The following is a 22,253-nucleotide window of genomic DNA, read 5'->3' on the forward strand; positions in this document are numbered from 1 at the left end:
CAGGTGGCCCGGTGGCACAGCAGGTGGGAACAGGCAGGTTAGGCTCCCCTGACCGGCGGGTGGGCGCTTACTCGGGCTGAAGGGCCGCTTCTGGAGTTCGGGTGAACTGTTGCAGGCGGTGGTGGAGGGGAGATGCCCAACCGGCCTGCGACAACTCAGAAAAACTCTGGAAGTGGCCTGGATAGTAGCAGTGCACCGATAAATCGGTGGCATCTCAGATTGGCACCGATAACAGGAAAATTAACATTATTGGCAGTCGGCTTTTTTTGGCGGGTGTAGCCGATAAATGCCATGTGTGTGCACGCAGTTAGGAGTGCAGTTGGGCAGCTTGAAGAGCAGCATCCAGCCGGTAACTCATAGTATCATAGTGCTTGGGGTCGGAAGGGACCTGAACAGATCATCAGGTCCGAGCCCCTGCACCAGGCAGGAACAGGTGCCGGGCTCATAACACCCCAGCCAAATATCTGTCCAGCCTCCTCTTGAAGATGAAAAACTAGACCTCCTATTTAGGAGGCTGGTGCTTTAACAAACTTAAGCCATGGCACACTGCAGGGGAAAGGGTGCAGGGAGTGCAGATCAAGGCCCCCGTGCTGAGGGAGGGACTGGGGCAGAAGCTAGCGCTGCCCAGCCAGGGTGGCAAATGCGACTGTATCAGGAGTGGAGTGGAGATATGAGTGCCTTGTCCGGGGCTCCCTGCTGCTGTGTGCACCCCCAGGGGAGTCATGGGGGGGCATGTGCCCCCTGGATTTGTGCTCAGGGTGAGGGCAGGCTGTCCGCTGCAGGCTCAGGGCTGGGCAGGGGTTCAGCTGAAGTGGGAGAAGCTCTAAAGTAATTGTGGCTAGCCTGCATGTTGGCTATTGGATTGGTATCGGCCGATATGGCTGGTTAATAATTGGCCATCAGTATTTGCCAAAAAAATATGCACCCCTGCTAATTGCCCACCCCTACCTTAGGGCTTCTCCTCCTTCAGTTGAACCTCTGGAAAAGCAGTGCTGATATTTCATTACCAAGTGGGCAGGGCATCAAATCATAGATCAGTAGGGCTGGAAGGGGACCTCCAGAGGTCATCTAATCCAACCACCTGCCTGAGGGAGGAGCATCCCTGTCCAAACCATCCCATGCAAACCATCATCTAAACTCTACAGACATGTGCATTAATGCATATGAACCATTGGGGTGGCTCTTGTTTAAATAGCTGTAAAATCCTTGTGATTTGGGATTGGCCCTGACTCAGAGATGTTCCTGTAAGTGGCCTGGATGAAATCTATTTTGATTTAGCAGATTTATAAGCATTTTTTAAAGAAAGATAAAGCTTGCTTGTGTGTACTGACATTTTCAAAATTGTTTATTTGCTAAAACTAATCTATCTTGCTATTTCCTAACATACATTTTTGCCACTAGAACATGCATATCACTCTTCTCCTGTCCAGTTGAGGTTAGAATCTGCTAGTGCTCTGAAAAAGCCATTTCACAGTCTTTATTAATGCGACATACTCAGCTAGTTGAACTCGGTCCCCTTGCAGGTGGCTTGTAGTAGTCTTCCATTGTATTGGTTATGTGATTGATTTTTCTCCTAGGTCCCTGCCTCATTTGTTACTCAGACTAGCTGCGCCATGTCCAATCATTCATGTGTATTAATACATTAGACAGGCTTGTTGAATTTCTGTTAAATTCTGTTTTGGTGCACAGTGATGTATTTATGAATCATCATGTTGAATGAGATCATTCTAATCTAATCATCATTCAGGTCTAAGTAAATTCAGATGTCCTTTTAAAAATAGTAAATTGTAAACTATACCGTGCATCTTTCCTTCAGATATCTGCTAGATTTGAGGCAGTTCACTTGTGATCGCAAGATTTCAGTGTTAGGATGAGAATCTGAATTGTTGAGATTAGAATGAGCTAAAAGTACTGATTCTAGACTTTTATTGGGGTCTTGAAACTATGCTAATTTTTTTGTAGAATCAAATTGTCAGTGAACCTGAAGTTCAAAAAATTAAATAAATAGAAATAACTAATTCTATTTTCATGCATAAACCAATAAAAACCAAGATAATAACTACCTTCATTTTGTCCTTTAAGGTTCAATTTCTCAAAATTTTTTTTGCCCAGTGAAGTCAAAAGGACTATTCATGTCCCTAAAATGAAGCCTTTCCAGAATTGAGGGAACTTGGCTAATAACATAACTACATTTTCTTCTATTCTTATAAAAAGGAATCATTTTGGCTTCTACTTATAGGAGTTACAGTTTTGAATGTTCGGATGTCTTCTGTCATAGCAGAAGCTCTAGCTCTCTAATTCCAGACTGAGTTTGTTCTGTTCTGTTTAAAACGCTGTTTTTGTTGTTTTTAGCAGCCTTTTAGTCTCTCTGAGATCTAAGAAAAAGGTTCTTTTCTTTCACTCAGCATCTAGCATTAAAGGTTTTGCAGGCCAAATTCTGCCCTCCAACACCTCTGGAAATTCTTTTACCTTAATTTCACTATGGTCATAATTTGGCCTTGCTTTTGGAACTTAAATTAACAGTTCTGTTGATACACACAAGCATAAAGAGGTTCCAGTTTCCTCTTCTGCTGATGGTGCAGAGCCAGCACATCTGTAGGAGTGAAATTTTTCTTCAAAAAACAAATCAATGAACATTAGCAGGGAGCAATTTATCTGACTCCATACAGGCCAGATTTTATCAGGTGTGGATCTGGAAGGGGTGCACTTGCAGTCCTCCTTTGATTTCTGCTCCACCCAAAGTTTTGGCAGTGGCAGCAGTATTTCTTATCTGACAGTGATGAGGGAGGTAGTTCACTTCACGGCTCATTGTCTACCCGATCCCTTCTAAACTCTTCCTTCCACAGCTGTTAACAACCCTCTCTTCTTTCTAATGGTCTTGATGTTCCACCAATCAAGCTACCCTTGTTCTGCAATTCTGCTCTGTTAGCTGTTCCTGATAATGAGGCTCCTATTTCACAGCCCTGGAGATTGTTTTTAACTCATTCTGGTGAAGTAATGTTTGTTTTTACTTCAATCTTAAACTGAATAATAGTCCTAGGCCCCTAGCTTATTAGTAAAGCTTCTATTCTATTTTTAACTGTAGATAAATATGTGTCATTTTATATGTGATAAAGCACCTCACCATCTCACCCCCCCACACCACCCACCCCGTTTCAAATTTCTAGATTTGCCAATGGATGTGACTTTTAGAAATTGATTTTTTAGAGGCAAGCATTTCAAAGTGCCATACTGAGCTAATTACGCATTATCTTTCTCTTCTGTTAGTTAGGGGCAACTATAGGCCCCTGGCAGACATCACTGTGGTTGCATGCTAAATGAGCATCTCATGAGAAACCCTAACATGCCAGTACTGGGCTACATGTTAAAATTATTGTGGGATGCTTCCATGCCACAAGGAAGTTGCTATTTCAGTGAGCAACTTCTTTGTGACTGATCTGCAATTTTTGGCTGTGGATGAACTGGTTTAATGTGTAACATGTTACAGCTTGTCATGTGATACTTGCATGTAATGTGCAACAACTGTAATATCTGCCAGGGGCATAAGTTGCAAAGATTTTAAGTGAATTTACTGAAGACGTAAAACTGGTATTGGTAGAATAGAAAGTAAGGATCCAAGTCGCCTTGCAACACTGGTACTGTAAGTAATAAACCACTCTGGAGGCCAAATATGTCAACTTTTGGAGCAGACTTAAATACTGTCTAATTCAGGGGTGGGCAGTTATTTTGGCCAGAGCTGCAGGTGGCTTACCAAGTTTTGGCAAGCCATCAAGGGTGCCATAGTTAGCCCTGCCCCTTGACAGGTGCCTTGCCCCCCGGTTGCCATCTTGGGACCAGAAGTCCCACCCCCTTACCCCTGACCTTTGCCACCAGAAGTCCCTCCCTTTGCCCCCTGGAAGTATTCCTTTCAGCAAGGGGGTTTGCATCTCTGAACCAGAAAAATACCAAATGATATTATAAAAATCAAACATCTACAACATTCATTAATTTCATTTAAAAATATTTTTGTCCTGATTTATGTGTTTGTGTAGTGTGCATAGAGGTGATAGTATAATAGCTTAAAATGAAGTCTTATTCTTTTATATTGTGGGAGGGTGTGGGTGGGTGAGTATAGGTTTGTGGGTATGTGGGGTGTGGTGGAGGGGGTGTGTGTGTGTGATTTGTAGGGGAGTGAATAGGGGGTTGTGTGTGTGGTGTGAGTGGGTATGTGTTTTGTGAGGAACTGTGAGTGTGTGGGGGGGAAGGTGGCTGGGGAGGGTTTTTAGGGTTCCAGTCATGAGTGGGGGCCTAATTTAGCACATGGATCATTTTGGGGTGGAGGGAGGAGTGGTGTGTGGAGTCAGAGCCATCCCTAGGGGTGTGCGGGGCCTGGGGCATATCAGCATGGGGAGGGTGGCGAGTGTCCAGAGGACGGGGTGGGGGGAGGGTGGTGGTGAGCAGCAAGAGCACGGAGCTGGCAGCGTGCAGCAGCCATGGAGGAGCTGGCGGTGCATGGCGGTTGCAGCAAGGCCTGTACAGCACTGTCCGCAGAGGGCCCCCCAAAGTGCGGGGTGGTTGCCCCGATTCACCCTCTTCCCTAGGGACAGTCCTGTCTGGAGTACATACATATACTGAGCAGTGCTGAGCTGTGGTCATGGCTTGAAATGCTGTTAATTCTGTGGAAGTATATGGTAAATCACCAGCCTGCTGGCTTTGGACTAATATCAGGCATAGTTTGTACTCTTTCTAAATAGGTGCTAAACTGCTACTGAAAAATGTTTTTATGAACTACCTAAAACTTGTAGCAGTTCCAAAAAAGTAAAATGCGTCATTTCTGGGTGAACAATGTCTGTGGATACTATATGCAAATTGCTCTCGTTGTGTTTCTTTCAAGGTTGTTTTGTTTTGTTTTTTCAAATTTGTCCCTTGCTTATGCCCAGGGAGAGCAGAGTTGGACCGTAAGGAGTGGGGGAAGGGCTTCAAGGAGAAGAAGTTGTGGTGGAAGGGGTGCAGAAGGGCTACCTGACCTCCCCCTCGCCCCCAAATTTATTTTCCGTGCTGTAGCAATGTGGGGTTGACAAATTCAAGACAAACCTACAAGAATTGGATTATGTACCTGGAAAATTATATCAAATGTATAAATTTTCCATATATAGAATTTAATTATTGGGTGCAGGGGTCATCTTATAGTCAGAGTCATTTTCTATTCAAGTAAATATGGTATATATAGAACTTCAGTCAGGCTAATTGGCGCCACTGAATGACCATGACAGCCTACCCCAGTGCTAATTAGCTGGACCATAGCACCATTTGGATATTGCTTCTGATCTGTGAAGCATCTCATCTAGAGTAGCACAGTAAATTTGTGGGTGCTGAATTTGCCTTATAAACATGTCTGTAGTACCATGGAACTATTAATCAGATAAATTAACATGCTGGCCTAAGCAGTTCACTTGGACAAGGAGAGGTGCTAAGCTTGTTTCTCACAGATGCCTCATGCATTCAGAAATTCATAAAATCTAATTATGTTCTTTTTTTTAACCCCTTTCACCTGGAATGCCTTCTGTCCAAAATATTTTGAAACTTAGTTACAGAAAATTAGGATGGAGTTAGTGATTCTGTTCCTACCTATACTGATTTTTTTTTTTTTTTTGACATACATGCATAGTTCTGGGGAAAAAATAAAATGAATATATGACCTGGTCTTTTAAATATAGTAAGCATTTTTTTTAAGTTCTAGACTGCGTGTGTAATATTCTTAGACATTCACTCCATTATTGTTAATTACTGTAAATACTTTATTATATATAATTTATTAATGCTGAGTGACTTAAGAGTGTATGTGTGTAAGTTGTTTTTGTTGCTTTTAGGAAGAATGGTCCGTGAAATTCAACAACTTGTAATTGAGGAACCCAGTTCATGGCTGGAAACAGTTTCTAGGTGGAAAAATCTTCATGACGATGAGAAAAAAAAAGAAAACCTTGTACCTCAAAAGAGAAGATCAGAAGAGGAGATAAATATTACAGCTAAAAAACAGAAGAAAGAAAAATTGATAGAGGCAGATTCTGAGGAACATCAAATGGAAGAGCAAAAGAAATGTGTGGTGCCAGAGGGAAACAATGATGAGGACTTTCTGACTGGAAGAAAGATTTTCCTAGAAGATGCACCTGAAACTAGTAAAGATAAATCAGTTGAAAGTAGTAATCACAGCTTCACTTTCAGAGTTTCTTGTCGCTGTAGTGGAGCAGTTTCAAAAGTATTTACGTCACAGGTATACTGAAAAACAAAATTGCTGACTATAATGATATAATGAATTGTAGCTTATAATGTTAAATTGAAGTGCCTTATAATTAATAATACCATAAAATTAAATTGCATGTACTAGGCTAACAAACAGATCTATCTATTTCTGATTTTTTTTTAAAGAATGTATCTGTTCCTTTCAGTGTTAAATATGTGCTGGGGCAGAAATACAAGTGTTGTCATTTTGTTTCAGAGCATCATTTTACCCTAAATATTTTTCAAATGAGTAGCTCCTATTAAGGATATACTATATTTATGAGGTAGCAATAAGTTTTGACATCAGGGATGCAAAGAGATCATCAGAACTGCAACTCAAGTTCTGTTAATTTTATTTGAAGATTGGCAGAACTTAGCTTTTTGAAATTTTCCAGTGAAGTCAGTGACCAGTAAAAAGAAAGGCCTTGATTCTGTCAACATTTAGATGCGTGCTTAACTTCATGCACCTTCAGGTGTCAAAAGGGGTTTGCAGCTTTTCCAGGCACAAAATACCTAGAAATCTGTAGATCTTGGCTGCACCTCAGAGTAACGTATTGTAAGGAAAAAATAATTGCAGTCATCAGGGTTTCCTGGGTCAAATGATCTTTCTGTAGGAGTTTCAACAGTAGTAATGTGACTTCTATCGCATCTACCTGTTTCTTATCGTCTTAAGTATCCACTACTTGCTATTGTCAGAGAGAGGATACTGGGCCAGATGAACCTTCATTCTTACCCTGTATTACAGTTTTTACAGGCAATTATATTACATATACTATTAAATATGTATCCAGTAGGCAACCATCAATCTTCTGCATCATGGTGTACATGTAAGAGGTCTAGTCAGGTGCTTGATGAATCCACTTGTATGGAGTCCAGTGACCATCACACCAAGAACTTCAAGGTGTATGCCTAGGCAAGAGTATGGAGGCTGCCAAAGACTTACCATCTCCCCTTTAGACCACTGAGACTGAATCCAAAGGCTAGACTGAGTCCAGATGTTCAGTGCCTCAACAGTTGTAGCTTCTGCCAGAGAGCAACAGATAAGAACTGTTGCTGGTTGCCTAACACCCCAGCAAAGGCGGGTTTCTGTCAGGGCAATGCTCTTTAGCTTTTCTCCAAGCAAAGCATACCCACAAGGCAATGGCGGCCAGGGTTTTGAGGTACCCTATGCTCACCTTTGCTCTGGAGACTGCAACATTGTGGTATTTTTTATAAGCTACCCTGCCATGAGTAGCCCTATCATGTTGCCACCAGGCCCCCCAGTCGGATGCAGTTTATGATCATACCCAGGGCCATTTTAAGAAAATGTTATTTATATTTTAACAAACAAACAAAGAAACCCTTGGCCTTTCCCACCCTCTTGAGATTTTGGGGGTGCGGGTATTTTCCACCTCAGGCTAACTTTTCCTCCCACCCCTAGTGGGGTTGGAGTTCTTGGCCTTGTGACACACTTATTCGTCCCTACTAGAGAGCTGCCAGTTGGGTAGGATGAAATTAGTGGCTTTGCTCCTGTGAAAAGGCAAACTTGTATAGCTGAGCTACATGTTACATGGCTGCTACTGACAGATATCTTCCTAGAATCCATGGGGAATGTTGTAGTCATGTCTCACAATCTGTCTATCATGCACAATTTTCTTTTAAGCTATCCATAGTAGTAACGTTGATAGTAGTGACTAGCTGAATTAATGTGTTCTAAGCATGGAGGCGTTTCCTTGCTTAAAGAACTACAAACTAGTAAAAGCTTAAATGTTCTTATCTCTGGCATGAGCCATATTGGGAACAGGTAGTGAATGTTTTGATGCTTCATGGATGGGTAATGAAAGCATTCATTTTGATAACTATGTTCTACCAGTGGAATTTAAGACATTTTTCTTCATTAACAGAAATGAGTTTTGCATTGCTAACATAAGAGAAAGAGATGGATTTTTTTCCTCCTTGGAACTGAATGTCATTTATAGAACAAATGTATTGATAATGTGCATTTGTATGGGCTACTGAAAGCAGTGGGAGTTTGTACAAACACTGCAGTGAGCACATTTCATTTAAGTTCAACTGGCATTCCATATTTTAGATGAAAGAAATGTCTCTGAAACATGTAACATCTCTAAAACAAAAGAATGAATTTTTAGTATCCTTGCTTGGGATCTTATTTTTTCCCACAGAATTTCTTTTAGGTGAGTGATAAGAACAATAATTTAGTTTGTTTCATAGTACAGATTATGTTAACAGGCTGAAGGTTTGGGGAAAATGTTGTCCCTCAGTGCACTTGGATAGTTATGCTGAACTATGGCACAGATACAGCGAGAATATGTAGTGCAGTATGATGATAACGATGCCATATAAGATTACAGATGTTCAGGAATGGTCTGACAAAAACAGGTTTCTTTTGAAAAATGGCATTTTGTTGAAACCAAAACTTTTGGTGGGAACATACACAACACTTCAACCAGGACAAGGAGTTCTCAGCTTTAGGCTCTGTGATAGCATTCTTGGTCAAAATTGACTTCTCCAACACTGTGTACAAGTCCAGCATGCCAGACAGGGCACTGAGGGCCTGAAGGAATGGCTACAGCTGGGGGTAATCCAGGAATGGAAGACAGTTGGAAGGTTTGCTTGGAAAGTAGGAGACTGAAATTTGAGTTTCAGGTCTGAATTGGGCAGGATTTGAACTTCAGCTTCCTACCCTTGTTACACCTCTTGCCCATTGCATCAATTATTTATTGGTCCACAAAGAGTGAGAGGGAGATGTAGGGACATGCACCCAGAATGTGGGAGATGAGTCTCTGGCTTAGGCAGGCAGACCAGGGAGTTTTAAACTTGGTTTCCCAATCGCAAGAAAACCTCCAATGGTTGTTAGGGCAATAGGGTCTTCTGGGCCATATGGATCTTCCCTTGGTTTTGACCAAGAATGCCATCATGGAGCCTGAAGCTGAGACCTCCTTTTCCTGGTTGAAGTATTGTGTATGTTCCCACCAATAGTTTTGGTTTCAACAAAATGCCATTTTTCAAATGAAACCTGTTTTTTGTCAAACCATTCCTGAACATCTGTAATCTCATATGGCATCGCTATTATCATACTGCACTATATATTCTCTCTGTATCTGTGCCACCTATAAATTTCAGGTTTCTTTTCTTAGTGGCGCTCAATTTTTTTTTCTCTAGGAGGTTGGAAGAATGATTGGTGTCACTCTTCTAAAACAATTTGGCTGGAAAGCTGATCTGAGAAACCCTGATCTAGAGGTAAATGAGCTTGTTTACTGAATTATTTCTTAATGGTTTTAGAATGACACTGTCAGCATAGGTTTTTTCTCTCCTGTCATTATTTGGTTTTTGGTTTTGGAACATAGAATGCTTTTATCTGTGAAATATACTGGCATAGGACTGCTACTTTGTCCTACAACTGGACCTCTCTCCCTGCTCTGCTACTGACCTGAACAAGGAAGTACTGGTTTTCATGTAGCAAAAAGTTATCACTAAGAGCTGGAGAAGGAGCCACTGCTATACCTTAGCACCATGATTTCTAATTGTGGAGGTTATAATCCAGCGCAGAAGTGACCAAAGGTTTGCTTTCACTCATAGCCTTAGGTTGGACCAAATGGTGGGTTTTCAGCCTTGCTCCACATCAGCAGCGAGCAGCCTTATCAAACTAAAAGTCTGTTCAGTGGTCACTCAAACTCAGGGCGCCTTCCTTTATCAAAGGCCAAGTTCTTGCTGGCTTGGCTTCTGTCAGGATTAAGTTTGGCAAGCATTTTGTCTCCACGTAGGTATATCACGTAGGTATACCAAATCATTCTGGCTTCTCTGAAAAAATTAACTAGTAGGACTTCAGTTCTAGGGGGAAGGGGCTACAGTGTACTGGAAACAAACCTACCCAGACCCTTTTGGGTGCTACACACAAGCAGTTGGACTCTGCTTTGCCTGGGTCTTTAACTCAGAGTGTCATGTCCAGCAGCTGTTTCAGCCTGCCAGGAATGGCTGGAAGTGCAGACCATTGTCCGCACCTTTAGTCACTAGGGTCAGGTAGGTCTTGATCAGGGATGGGCAAAGTCCGGCCTGTGGGCTAGAGCAGCTGTTTCCCAGCAGCCCCTGCCCATGTTGCTGTGACTGGTTTCCATGGAGACCCCAGCAGCAGCAGGGCCATGACAGTGCAGGGCCAGAGTTTCCATGGAGACCGGCTCCAGCAGCACTGGCAGGGTGTGCATAGCTGGTCATGGAGTTGCTTTGGGGCCAGGGCTGAGATCTTGTGGTGGCAACATCTGACCCTGGGATATGCAGGCAGCAGATCGCAGCTCTGTTCTGGCTCTGGACCACACTGTTGCAAGATCCCAGCTCCAGCCCTAGAGCAGCTTGCCACCTAGCCACGGGCCCTGCCAGTGCTGCTGGGGCCAGTCTCCATAGATGCTCTGGCCCCGGGGCTGTCATGGCCCCATGGCTGCTGGGGCCTCTGTGGAAATTGGCTGCAGGAACGTGGGCATGGACTACTAGGAAATGGAGTCCAGCTGCTGGCTGGATTCTCCATTTTGCCCACCCTGGTCTTGATGCACTTTATTTCTATTGCATTCCCCATGCGTCTTCCAGAAGGTACTATAAAGGGGAGCTAGCTTTGTCCTGAAAACTTTTTTGAGGCATTTATGAGCTCAGTTTCAGGTGGAATGCTTGAGCTTCAGGTCCTTGCATATTATCCAGATTTCACTAGATGTTTACAAACTACTGCTGTTGGCTTATGCAAGACTCTCTCTGCCTTTGGCTCTGTTCATCTTCTTCCCAAATTCATGAGCCCTACTTGGTGGAGTTGTCTTCTATAAGCATTATGCCAAAATATCCTTAAGCTTCTCTTTTAACAGACTAAAGACTTCAGTCCACCGTCTTTTCAGTCCACCAGTTCAACAGTGTCTAAGGCCATGTGTGTACAGCCTCTGCTGAACTATTGCTAACAAGTCCATTCATCCTTGTTCAGAATGCACCAAAGTCTGGAAAATAAGCAGCGTACCTGCTTTAGCACAGCTGTGAAAATACATTAGGACATCTTAAGTCTATTAATATATATCTGCCCCTGGCTGCCTGTCATGCAGCCCTTGATGGCTTGCCAAAACTCAGTAAGTGGCCCTCCGCCCGAAAGAATTGCCCGCCCCTGGTGCAGACATTGCCCAAATAGCTGTTAGGTTCCATCTCTTACTGGTATTTATGGCTGGCCAGCTCTTGGATGATATCACAGCTTATGCTCGCTGGGGCAGAAAAGCTTCTATTACTGACTTTAGGAATGCTTGTTTGAGCCGCTGAGGTGTACATCAGAAAGGCAGTTGTGTTCTTCATCACAGGCACTCTGGGAATGGGCATTTTCAAATTGTGTGAATGACTTAGGAGCATGAATTTCCTTCGATTTTGATTTGGGGGGTTTTTGTGTGTCTTTCCAGTGCAAATAAGTGACTTGGATTTTGGTGGCTTTGGAGTAATTCTAGCCCTGCAAAACCTGTTGAGAGGCCCATACTCTCTTGTCCCATTGAACCATTTCCTTTTGGGGTATCTTTTTTTGGGTTTTTTGTCAGAGTTTTGGAAAGATTCCATCCCTGGCCACCCCAATTTTCTCTCCCAAATACTTCTTATGGGCCTTTGTAAAACTTGCTTAATATTAAGAGACTATGCGAGGGATCTTTATATTCTGAAAGGTATATTCAGTATGTTGTTTACTACTACAGAAGAGTAAAAAAGAAAAAAAAGAAAGGGGTGCATTCCTTGATTACTTAATAGAAGTCTCAAAGACACGTATGTCCAGTGATGAACTCCTACTGGACATACAATGTCTATAGGACTTGCTTAACTTACTATTTTAAAACTATTTAAATTTGGGTAACCTACTGTTCCTACCTAATTTCTAAGAGTGTGGTGTTTTTAATAGGCTTAGGCTTTTATGAAGGTCAAGGAAATGGCATTTTGTTTAGTTTAAATTGTCTAAAACTGCTACCATATTAACTTTAAAATGAAATCTTTATTTTGTAACTTTTGTTTTTATTATTATTTCAGATTTTTGTCCATCTAAATGATGAGTATTCTGTGGTGGGGATTCCTGTCTTCAGGTAGATATTCTTGTCCCATAGCATGTACATCAGACATTTCATATTTTAATAAATGAGAGAATCAAATTGGCTGCTGTAATTTATTTTTACTTAATTAGTATCACTTGGACTGTCATAAATCTAGATCATATAATTTATCTAGTGTTCATGTGAATACCTCAGCCAAAGTTTTCTGAAATAAGAGCCTTAAGTAGGCAGCTAAATCCAGTGGTCTTTTTTTCAAAAGTACAGTATCCACTGACTTTTCCTTCTGTTTGAGTTTCAGTGAATATGACTACAGTAAGGCGTTTATGTATGACAAGACACAGGCCTAAGAAGATAATTTCTTTAGGATTTCCTTTTTATATGGACTATCTCAGCTTGGTATCTCACCTTGGTTATTGTTTGCAGACTTCCACTGTCAAATAGAGAGTACATCAAAACTGCAGGACTGCGCTCTACTATAGCTTGGGCTATGGCATCTCTTGCTGAAATCAGTGTAAGCAAACATTAATACAGATTAGCACTAACTAGCAATATAGGGTCCTGCATAAAAAAGAGTGGTGTTTGTCTGAGAGCTGAGGATTTTGTGGCTCAGATAGTGGGAATAGTGGTAATCTGATGGAAATCTGTTAGGAAAAATTGGATATAATTTTTCTCTTAACACCATTGGCCCTCTAGGCAGCACAGCTCTGGATTTCAGAAAACATTTGAAGATCTCAGAGATGGTCTGATGAAAGCAACCTGGACCCCCTGACCTGAAGTTCCCCACAGTCTCTCTCTCTTCCTCCCCCTTCAACTCCCCACAGTCTTTCTCCGTACCCTCTTACTATCAGACTGCTCAGGTTCTGTTCCCTCCTGGGTCATGGAGCACAACATGTGGAAGTGTAGCCCTTGCCAGGCCATGCAGCAGTGGTGGGGCAGGGGATGGAGTTTCCATGTGCTCCATGCTTGGGAGGGAATCCAGCCCAAGCCCAAGCCAGAGCTGAGCTGCACCTGAAAGTAAGGTTGAGGAAAAGAAGCAAGAGAGGGCTAGAAGCTGCAAAAGGCAAGTAGAAGGGGTGGGGAGAGGCTGCTGTGGGTCTGACTCTGGCCCTGACCCAGGATCCATAGCAGCCACCTGCCCCCCTCATTGTACATAAATCATAGATGAGCCCCCCCATGCCGATCGGGTTGGGGGGGACAGGGATGGACGGACTTTGTCTTAGATTTGAGTAAATATGGTATTCATTGTTTCAGAAAAGCTAAACATTTTGAGCTTTTCCCACATAAATTTATATAGTAGATACATTCCATTAATATCTAAAAACAATTTTTACCTCAAAGACTGCGTGGAAACGTGTGCCATGTTTCAAGCGATACTGTCTTTACTGATTCTTTTCATTATGTTGTCTTATACTGAATTTGATCTTGTAATTTTGCTGTTTATTGTCAACCTTTTTTTTTTTTTTTTCAGTGGGAATTTCTGGGTATTCAGCCCATCATCAGAGTGGGCTTGTTGCATTGGAAGACAAATTGATGTTGTCTTGCTTTGTGTATAATATCCTTCTTATTTCTGTGTGTAGGCTGGTGCATTTGTGTTAGACCCCATGTGTGGGTTGGGAACAATACTCTTGGAAGCTGCAAAAGAATGGCCTGTAAGTTCAAAGGTCCTGATGGGTAGGATGTTAACAAGATGGCATTGCAGTTCTATTGTATCCGTTTATTTTAAGAATGTGACTTGTAATTTAAGTGTGTGTTCTTGCTGGAAAATTGGAGCCAGGTTTATTTACAAAAAACTTGCAGGTTTCTTTGGGGTTTTATTAGGTAAGTTTTAGTTTTAAAATATTTCCAAAATATATAAAGATCTCAGTCCTATATACTGCCCCCACAGCCATTGCAAGCTGTTGGAGAATCTTAGTCTACACTGAGATTCTTTCACCTGCTCTAGTGTTTTTACCCAGGTGAAGGGGTCTTAGCAGGGTTGTCTTACTGAGGTCACTATTAAAGCCTTGTACCTAAATAGGGGAGAATTCCCTCAGTGCAGGAGCAGAGACATACAGCTGCAGACTGTATTCAAAAGATGCTTATGCTTGCCAGAGTAGAGGTTACTTCTGGGATAGTGCCACAGCACAGTGTATTACAAGAACCATAAGCAGTCCAGTTCCTATAAGTAACTAGGGATGTGCTGTTGTAAGTCAGAAGCCCCCCCCTTCTCTAAATGACAGGTCTCTGGAGCAGCCCAGAACTGGAAGTGTACAACTATGGCACAAAAGTGTAACGTGCTCCATCTGGGGATGAACAACCCTCAACGTACTAGCAGGCTTGGTGGCGCCAAACAGACTAGCACCATGACTGAAAGGGACCTAGGGGTAATAATAGACCAACGTATGAACATGAGCCATCAGTGCAGTGCTGTAACCAGCTGGGCAAACCATACTTGGGCATGCATCAACCGATGTATCTCAAGCAAAACCAAGGAAGTGATTCTTCCACTTTACTTGGCATTGGTGAGACTACAGCTGAAGTACTGCATCCAGTTCTGGGCACCACACTTCAACAAGGACATGGAAAAGCTTGAGAGAGTCCAGAGAAGAGCCGCCCATGTGATCAGAGACTTGCAAGGCAAGCCATACGAGGAAGGGCTGAGGGGCTTGGGCTGCCTCAGCCTAAAAAAGAGAAAGCTGAGAGGGGACTTGGTAGCAGCTTACTGCTATACCATGGGAATACATCAAGGGCTCACCCTTGGGGAAAACCAGGAGTAATGGCCACAAGCTCCTGGAAGACCATTTCAGGCTTAACAGTAGGAAAAACTTATTGACAGTTAGGCTGTCCAGACTGTGGAATAAACTTCCTCCAGAGGTGGTGCAATCGCCTACCCTGGAAATCTTCAAGAGGAGACTAGATGGTCACCTTGCTGGGGTCACCTGGCCCCAGTTATCTTTCCTGCCTAGTGCAGGGGGGCTAGACCCGATGATATTGCGAGGTCCCTTCCAGGCCCTTACAATCTATGAATCTCCTCCCTCTCCCCACATACGTCTCTGGGGTTTTAAGTTACATGTGGCTGTTCTAAGAGCTGCTTCACTGAATCTTGCCTACAGCCCTAATATTTGAACCTGTGCCATTCAATGTGTAAAATTAACAAGTAATTAATAATGTGTAAAAAGTAACATGTTTGTTTGGGTTTGGTTTTCTTTGGAGGAGGAGAGGGTTTGTTTCTATGGAGTAAATGTTTTGTTTATCCTCTCCACCCCACCTGTCTTCTCTCTTCCTACAGAATGTACATTACTTGGGTACTGATATAAGTGATTCGCAGCTCCAAGGTGCATGCGAGAATGTTAAGGCTGCAGACTTGATGGATAAAATTGAGTTACTTAAAGCTTCTGTGATAGGTAATGTTTGGAAATACTGCAAATCATAAAGCAGATACTAAGGATTGTAGCAGTTCCAGAAATTATAGTTAATGCTGAGAATTACAGTACAGTAAAACCAAGATTTTCCATTTGTAACTGGGGACTTTCCTTAATGGTTGTGACATGCTATCTTTTTCTGTTCTCTCCCCTTTGTGTTGTGATAAAAAAACTATCTGAATATAGGGCACTGTAAACATTAATTCTGTACCTTAATGTGATATTTCAAGTTTAAAAAAGATATTGGTGCATTAGGTAAAAGTTCTAGACACTATCATAATAGCAGAAAAAAGTGCTATGAATGCAGCTTGTAACAGAGTTTTTAGCAAAGAAACTGCCATAATAACTTGTTAAATTACATGGTGAATTATTCTCTTTGGCAGTTAATATATTTTTAATGGCCTTAGTTGTTTTTATTGGAAGATGCTGTTAGTTTGTTTTCAGTTTCTGGACTTAAGAGAAGGTAATTGCTTTGACAGTCTGGACAAACCCTCCAAACCTGGCCCTGAACTATCCTTCTGAAACACTATCCCCATATTACAGCAGATAGCATAATCCCTCCCCACCTTTGTCTGACACCTTCACAGCTTTTTGTACATTGAAGATGGAGGATGATATATATTTATTCTTGTAAAACCTATTTCATACCTGATTGGCTTTAGACCCCTTAATTTGGCTTGGTGTATAGAAGTAGTCTGATCTCAAACCATCCCTGTGTTGAGCAAGTAGTCAATGCCTTGTGTTTTATATCTTAGTCATTGGTCAGAATATGTCAATGCTACGCTTTTTGAGAAAGATTGCATAGCTGTCTATTTCAGTTGTAGTGAAGTGGTTTACTTTAACTCTGGACCCAAGGACATTCTGGGAAACAGCTAAAGCCATTCTCAAGAGATTGACCTTCTCAGATAGCTCAGGTGCATGGAAAAATAGTAATTCACAGAGCTGGCATGGAAAACTCAAGCAGTTGTGGAAAATTCAAACACAGCAGCCCAAATAAAATTGAAATGAATTGGCAATAGCCAGGCCTACCTGCAACCAGATTTTATTAAAAAACTAACATCACTTTCCATTAACATGATTACATCAGTTTCTTTCTAATGAAAGAGAATGTGTCCATGCTGGGGTTTGTTTGGAGTTTGTATCTGAATCCATCAACAGACAGACACCATACCATTTTATTGCCTGTGAATAGCTGTTTTAGATGCATCTTGCACCTGTGAAAAGTGCTTGAAGGTGTTAGGAACACATTCTGATGACACCTGCTGCCAGATGGCTGACTTGAATGTTTAATGCAGATTCTCAACCAGGGAGTCACAGTATCCTGGGGTGCTGTTAGATCTTTTGAAGAGTGTCATGAGGATATAAGTGCAAGCTCACATCCCCTGCCTGGCCAATCTCCTACCCCACTGCCCAGCCCCTCTGCTAGGAGGAAAGCACTATAATACATACTCTGTTTTTTTAAATTGGATAGCACACAATTTCGCAAAAGTTATGAATAGAGGTGCACCAATATATTGGTCCGTATCGTATTGGCACTGATAAAGGATAATTGCTATTATCAACAATCAGCTTTTTTTGGCCAATAATGTCACTGATTAAATACTGTGTGCATGCGTGCGGATGCAGCATGCACATGGCCAGGAATGCAACCCAGCAGCTTGGAGAGCATCGTCCAGCCGGTAAGTCTGGGGGGAAGCCCCACTCCCTCACCACCATGAAGGTATCAAAGACTGAGAGATTTAATAACAACCTTCAACTACCTGAAGGCTGGTTCCAAAGAGAATGGGGCTACACTGTTCTCAGTAGTGGCAGATGACAGAACAAGAACCAATGGTCTCAAGTTGCAGCAAGGGAAGTTTAAACATTAGGAAAAACTTCCTCATGAGAAGGGTGGTAAAAACCTGGAACAGGCTACCCAGAGAGGTTTTAGAATATCCATCCTTGGAGGTTTTTATGACTCACTTAGACAAAGACTTGGCTGGGAAGATTTAGTTCGGGATGGTCCTGCTTTCAGCAGTGTTGGACTAGATCACCTGAGGTCTCTTCCAACCTTAATTTTCTATGATTCTATGATTTTCTATAAGTCCATATGGAGATTGACTTCATAATTGTAATACTTCTCTCTGTCATTGACACCACCTTCTCAGTCTGTGGTGTGGATTCTCTTGGAGATGAAAGACATTTGGGTTGGAGCAGGGTTCAAGACTCCTTTTGTGATCAGGTCTGTGTTCAGTCTGTGAAAGGTATACAGGTTATATTAGTCTACAGGCAAAAGAAACCAGAACTCATGGCAGAGGTGATATCTTTTATTAGACCAACAAGATATTTGCAAAAAAAGTCTTTATTTGCAAGCTTTTGGGTGCACACACCCTTCAGGCATAGGAAAATGCGAAGATTATAATATTTCTCCTATGTAGAAATTAATTTCCGTATTTCACAGGAGAGCTGAAGGTGTTGTAAGATAGATCTGGTTGGAATAGTTCATTTTGTGCAAAGGAGTGTATGTGCTGGCCCAGCAGACTCATAATATTGAAGAGTTAAATGCTCTCTGAGAGAGGATTTTTATTTTCAATGTACTTGAACTACAGCTACTAGCTAATTGCCTTCTTTTCTAAGTAAACATAAGAATTTGACTTTTTATTCTGCAGCATTGCCATTACCTTCAGAAAGCATTGATGTTGTCATTTCGGATGTTCCTTTTGGGAAAAAGTTCACAATAACAAAAGACATAAAACTTGTACCAGACATTCTTCGAGAAATGGAAAGGTATGTGTAATATTTGTAAGACTTTTGAAGGTCATATGATCTTGATCATTAAAAAGAAAAGAAATAGAAAGAGGGAGAGTTTTATTTATTCTAAATGATCCCTATCCTGTGGTCTGGACCTAAAAACTTATTCACAGAAATCCTGTTCATGTTGCTTATTTTACTTCTCATAAAACTGCCTCTGCAGACTGTCACTGAAGGGACTACATCTCTCCCCTGGCAAACCATGGAAGCTCTGACAGCAGTGAGAGCTGTCAGGGAACATCCCTGGTATGCATCCTTGATAGATGTTCATGAACTGAGTGTCTCTTTTTCCTAGTCTGTGGTGACAGAACTTCCCCCTCTCCCTGCTCTTAACGAGTATAGGTCTGTTTCTCTCTCTTCATATGTGGGTATAGCTTACTGGTATTTTGTCTTTTCAGACAAATTTTTGTCTTGACCTTTTTTGCTGCTGGCTGGGATTTCTGTGGTGGAGTCCAAGAAGCTTATGGCTCTCTAAGTGGGATATTCATATTCAGTTCTCATGCTTGGTGATACTGAAAAAGACTTAAGATATTTTTAATAAAAGCAGCAGTAACTGTATTCCAGTTTTATTTTGATGGTATTATTTTGGCAAAAATGGAGGGATTATTTGTTCAAGCCTAGATGCATTTGAAAGTAGAGTTAGACCATGGGACAGACTTGTAAGGTTTGGGGGTTTTTTGTGGGTTGTTTTTTTTTAATCCAGGTCTTTTTCATTAAATCACAGGTTCTTAGCCTGGGCTTTACAAACAGAACAAATTTTAGCTATTGGCACCCTCCCTTTCTTTATGGTTTAGGAAGGAGGGATCGTGGTATGGAAAAGGTTGAGCCATTTTATTAGACTTTACCTTTGTTAGACCAGTAGAGTAACAACTTATACTTATTCAGTACTTGGCCTTGGCTTTGTTTAAAATTCTTCGGGGTTTTGTTTTCCTTTCCTTAGTGGATCCTCCTGAGCAAGGGATTTTCTTGTGAACAAGAAAGTAGTAGCTGCCTGAGAAAACCCACTAGTACTAGTCAGCTGTTCCCTTCTGTTTTACTTGTTCACTATGAGCAGAGTAAGGATAGTGGCTTTGGATGGAGGTTTTGTGTGGCTTCCCCCATTCCTCCCACCCTTAGGTTCAGACTTAGAGTGGTTCTTGCTCCACTGGCTTCTTAGAAGTGAATTGATACTAAGGCTAACTAGGTCAGTGGTTCTCAACCTTTTTGTACCTTTTTCCCTCGTTTTATGTGGTACATGCATTCCCAGAAAACTACATAACTCGTATTCGCGAAAAGGGAACCCGGTTTATAAGTTAACATAGGGATACATTCCCACAGTGGTGAGGGAGGGAGTGAGGCTGGGGCTAGGGAAGGGGTGGGTAGAGGGGTGCGAGCAGGTGGCATCAGCTGCTCCCGGGGCTGCAGGGAGAAGCAAAGTGGAAGGAACTGTCAGTGGGCGCGGGGCAGGGGGGGCATGGCCCTTGCTGCTATATGCACCCTGGGAGGGCTGCCGCTGTGTGCTGGTCTCTGCACCCTGCTGCCATTGCCCTGGGAGCCACGTAATGCTATGCTGTGCCTCCCACCACAGGGCAGGCAGGGGACATAGCGCAGCTAGTGCATGGCTCCTGAGGTAAAGGCAGCGAGGCACAGAGCCCCAGGCTGCAGTGACAACCTGTTTCTGTCCCGTGCACAAATCCAGGGGGCATGTGCCCCACAATGCCTCTCCCAGGGTGTGTGCAGCGGCGGGAGTCCCCCTGTGCTCATGGCTCCGTCCCATGACCTGCCCTGGCCCCAGGGCCCTATTCACTCCAGCCCCTACCCCTGGTTCTGCCTCTGTCTCACTTGCTCCCTCACCGTGGGGGCCTCAACCTCCCCCACCGCATGCTGCTTCCCTCCCCCACACCCCTTCCCCTTCACACACTTGCCTGCTGGGCACTGCTCCACATGCCGCCGGGCTGTGTTCCTGGCCGCCTGCAGGCTGTGGCTGCGTGTCTGTGCACCCCTCTACACACACTGTAGCCATCTAAATCTGCATCTGGGCTGCCCTGCAGTCCTCTGTGCTGCCACCACTGCCCTGCAGGGCAGCCCAGAGGTGGTGGTGATGACAACAGAGCAGAGCCCAGGCGTGGGCTCCAAAACCATGTGCACTATTAACACATTAAAAAAAATTAACGTGAACAACAATTAACACATTAATCATGTGTTAACCACGATTAATTCACAGTCCTAATCAGGACCCATTTGTAAACATCCATGGACAGTCCTGACCAGTAAATAGTTTAAGTAGAAATCACACAAGTATTTTGGGCTCACAAGTTTAAAGCAGCTCAACAGCCTTAATTTTAAAGACAGAAATCAACATCTATAGGAAAACAGTAACAGCAATATCAACATGTGGTCCTCCATTACTCCCAGGTGACATTCATCATTGTTCATTTTGCATACTGCAGTGATGATAACCCTCAATCCTGACTCGCAGCCCCCTGGCCAAGCCAGTGCCCTTCAGTCCCAACCCACAGTCCTCCACCCCCCCACCCCCAGCCCTGCTGATGTCCCTTGCTCCTGACTGGGTGCCCCCCCCAATACCCAGGCCCTAACCCCACACTGTGTGGGGTGGGAGTGTGCGGCAAGGGAAGACGGGTGTGCCCACAGTGAGCACAGGGCTGCAGCCTGCCCAGGCCAGCATGGGCAGGAGCTGCTACTATGGCCCAGCTGATGGGACCCAAAGCAGGGTGTCAAAACGTTTTGCTGCTGCTGCTGACCATGTCACCAGGGCCCCTGCATCAGCCGTACCACCAGCAGCAGGAGGAGCAAGGCAGGGTGGCGGGGCAGCTGTGCTGCCCTCCCCTCCTCCTGTTGTTAACTGCTTGTGTGCCAGGCTGCAGCTCTACCTTGCTGCCATGGTCTGGCTACCACTGGTCCCCTTAGGCCGCCAGTGCTGCCCACCACTCCATCTCCCCTCCAGGGTAGAGCCGTGGCCCGAGAGGAGCAGTAGTGGTGGGAGGAGGTGAGGGCAATTGAGGCGTTTCTCCCCCCCCCCGCCCCCAGCTGTTACTCCTCACGCTGCTGCTGGTGTGACTGGTGCAGGGGTCCCTGCAGCAACAGCAGCAGCAGGTCTCAGTGCCCTGCTCTGGGTCCCAGAGGTGGCTCTTGCCTATGCTGGTCAGCCAGGCTGCAACCCCATGGCACTCTGCCAGCCTACAAGTGGAAGCCCATGGTTTCACATGGTTTTTCTCCTGTAAAGGAGACAATCCATTATTTTTGAACATTTTTCCATGATTGTTTGTGACCCTTTCATATATTCTTGTGACCCACTTTTGTGTTGTGACCCACGGGTTGGGAAACACTGAACATGACTCCTTTCTTTAGATCAGGGGTTTTCAACCTTTTTTGGTTGATGTACTCCTGGCGGCTGGTCAAGAAGCAGGGAGTCCTCTGGCCAGTCAAGGTGGGGTGGGGAGTGTCCCCTGGCAACTGATGGACAAGGGGGGGAGGGTGTCCAAGAAGCGCTGGCAGCAAAACCAGAAGTGCTTCTCCACACCACTGCCATGTATCCCCTGGGGCCTTCCCAAATACTCCTAGGGGTGTGCTTACTGTGGCGGGCCAGTAGGGGGCGCTCCTGCGTTGAGCCGCCCACCTCCCTGCGCCCGACCACCTTCCAGGCTCCGAGTGCCTCCCTTAGGGTGCCTCCCGTCTGGCCGACCCCTTCCCTGGAGCACACCCGCTAGCCTGGGGTTCCCGCTGCCACCATCCAAGGCTCTGGACTCACTTCTGGCTCTGCGCA

At 43.8% G+C, this 22,253-nt stretch overlaps 1 protein-coding gene across 4 annotated transcripts in view; it reads left to right on the top strand.

The window, feature by feature from the left end:
• The window catches only part of THUMPD2 (THUMP domain containing 2), a 37,573-nt gene that overhangs the window by 13,317 nt on the left and 2,003 nt on the right, over window positions 1-22,253 (top strand). The window contains exons 1-8 of one of the 4 annotated variants that reach the window (XM_025205688.1): window positions 2,975-2,994; window positions 5,850-6,250; window positions 9,421-9,498; window positions 12,280-12,332; window positions 12,723-12,810; window positions 13,877-13,948; window positions 15,568-15,682; window positions 18,349-18,466. In XM_025205688.1, coding sequence (XP_025061473.1) covers window positions 5,855-6,250; window positions 9,421-9,498; window positions 12,280-12,332; window positions 12,723-12,810; window positions 13,877-13,948; window positions 15,568-15,682; window positions 18,349-18,466 — 920 coding nt within the window. In that variant the 5' untranslated portion in view covers window positions 2,975-2,994; window positions 5,850-5,854. Of the gene's footprint in view, window positions 1-2,973; window positions 2,995-5,849; window positions 6,251-9,420; window positions 9,499-12,279; window positions 12,333-12,722; window positions 12,811-13,876; window positions 13,949-15,567; window positions 15,683-18,348; window positions 18,467-22,253 lie in introns of those variants that run through there. The other 3 variants (XM_025205689.1, XM_025205691.1, XM_025205690.1) reach the window with 3 other exon arrangements.

The sequence above is a fragment of the Alligator sinensis genome, unplaced genomic scaffold (genome assembly GCF_000455745.1).
Source record: "Alligator sinensis unplaced genomic scaffold, ASM45574v1 scaffold794_1, whole genome shotgun sequence".
Taxonomy (NCBI): domain Eukaryota; kingdom Metazoa; phylum Chordata; order Crocodylia; family Alligatoridae; genus Alligator; species Alligator sinensis.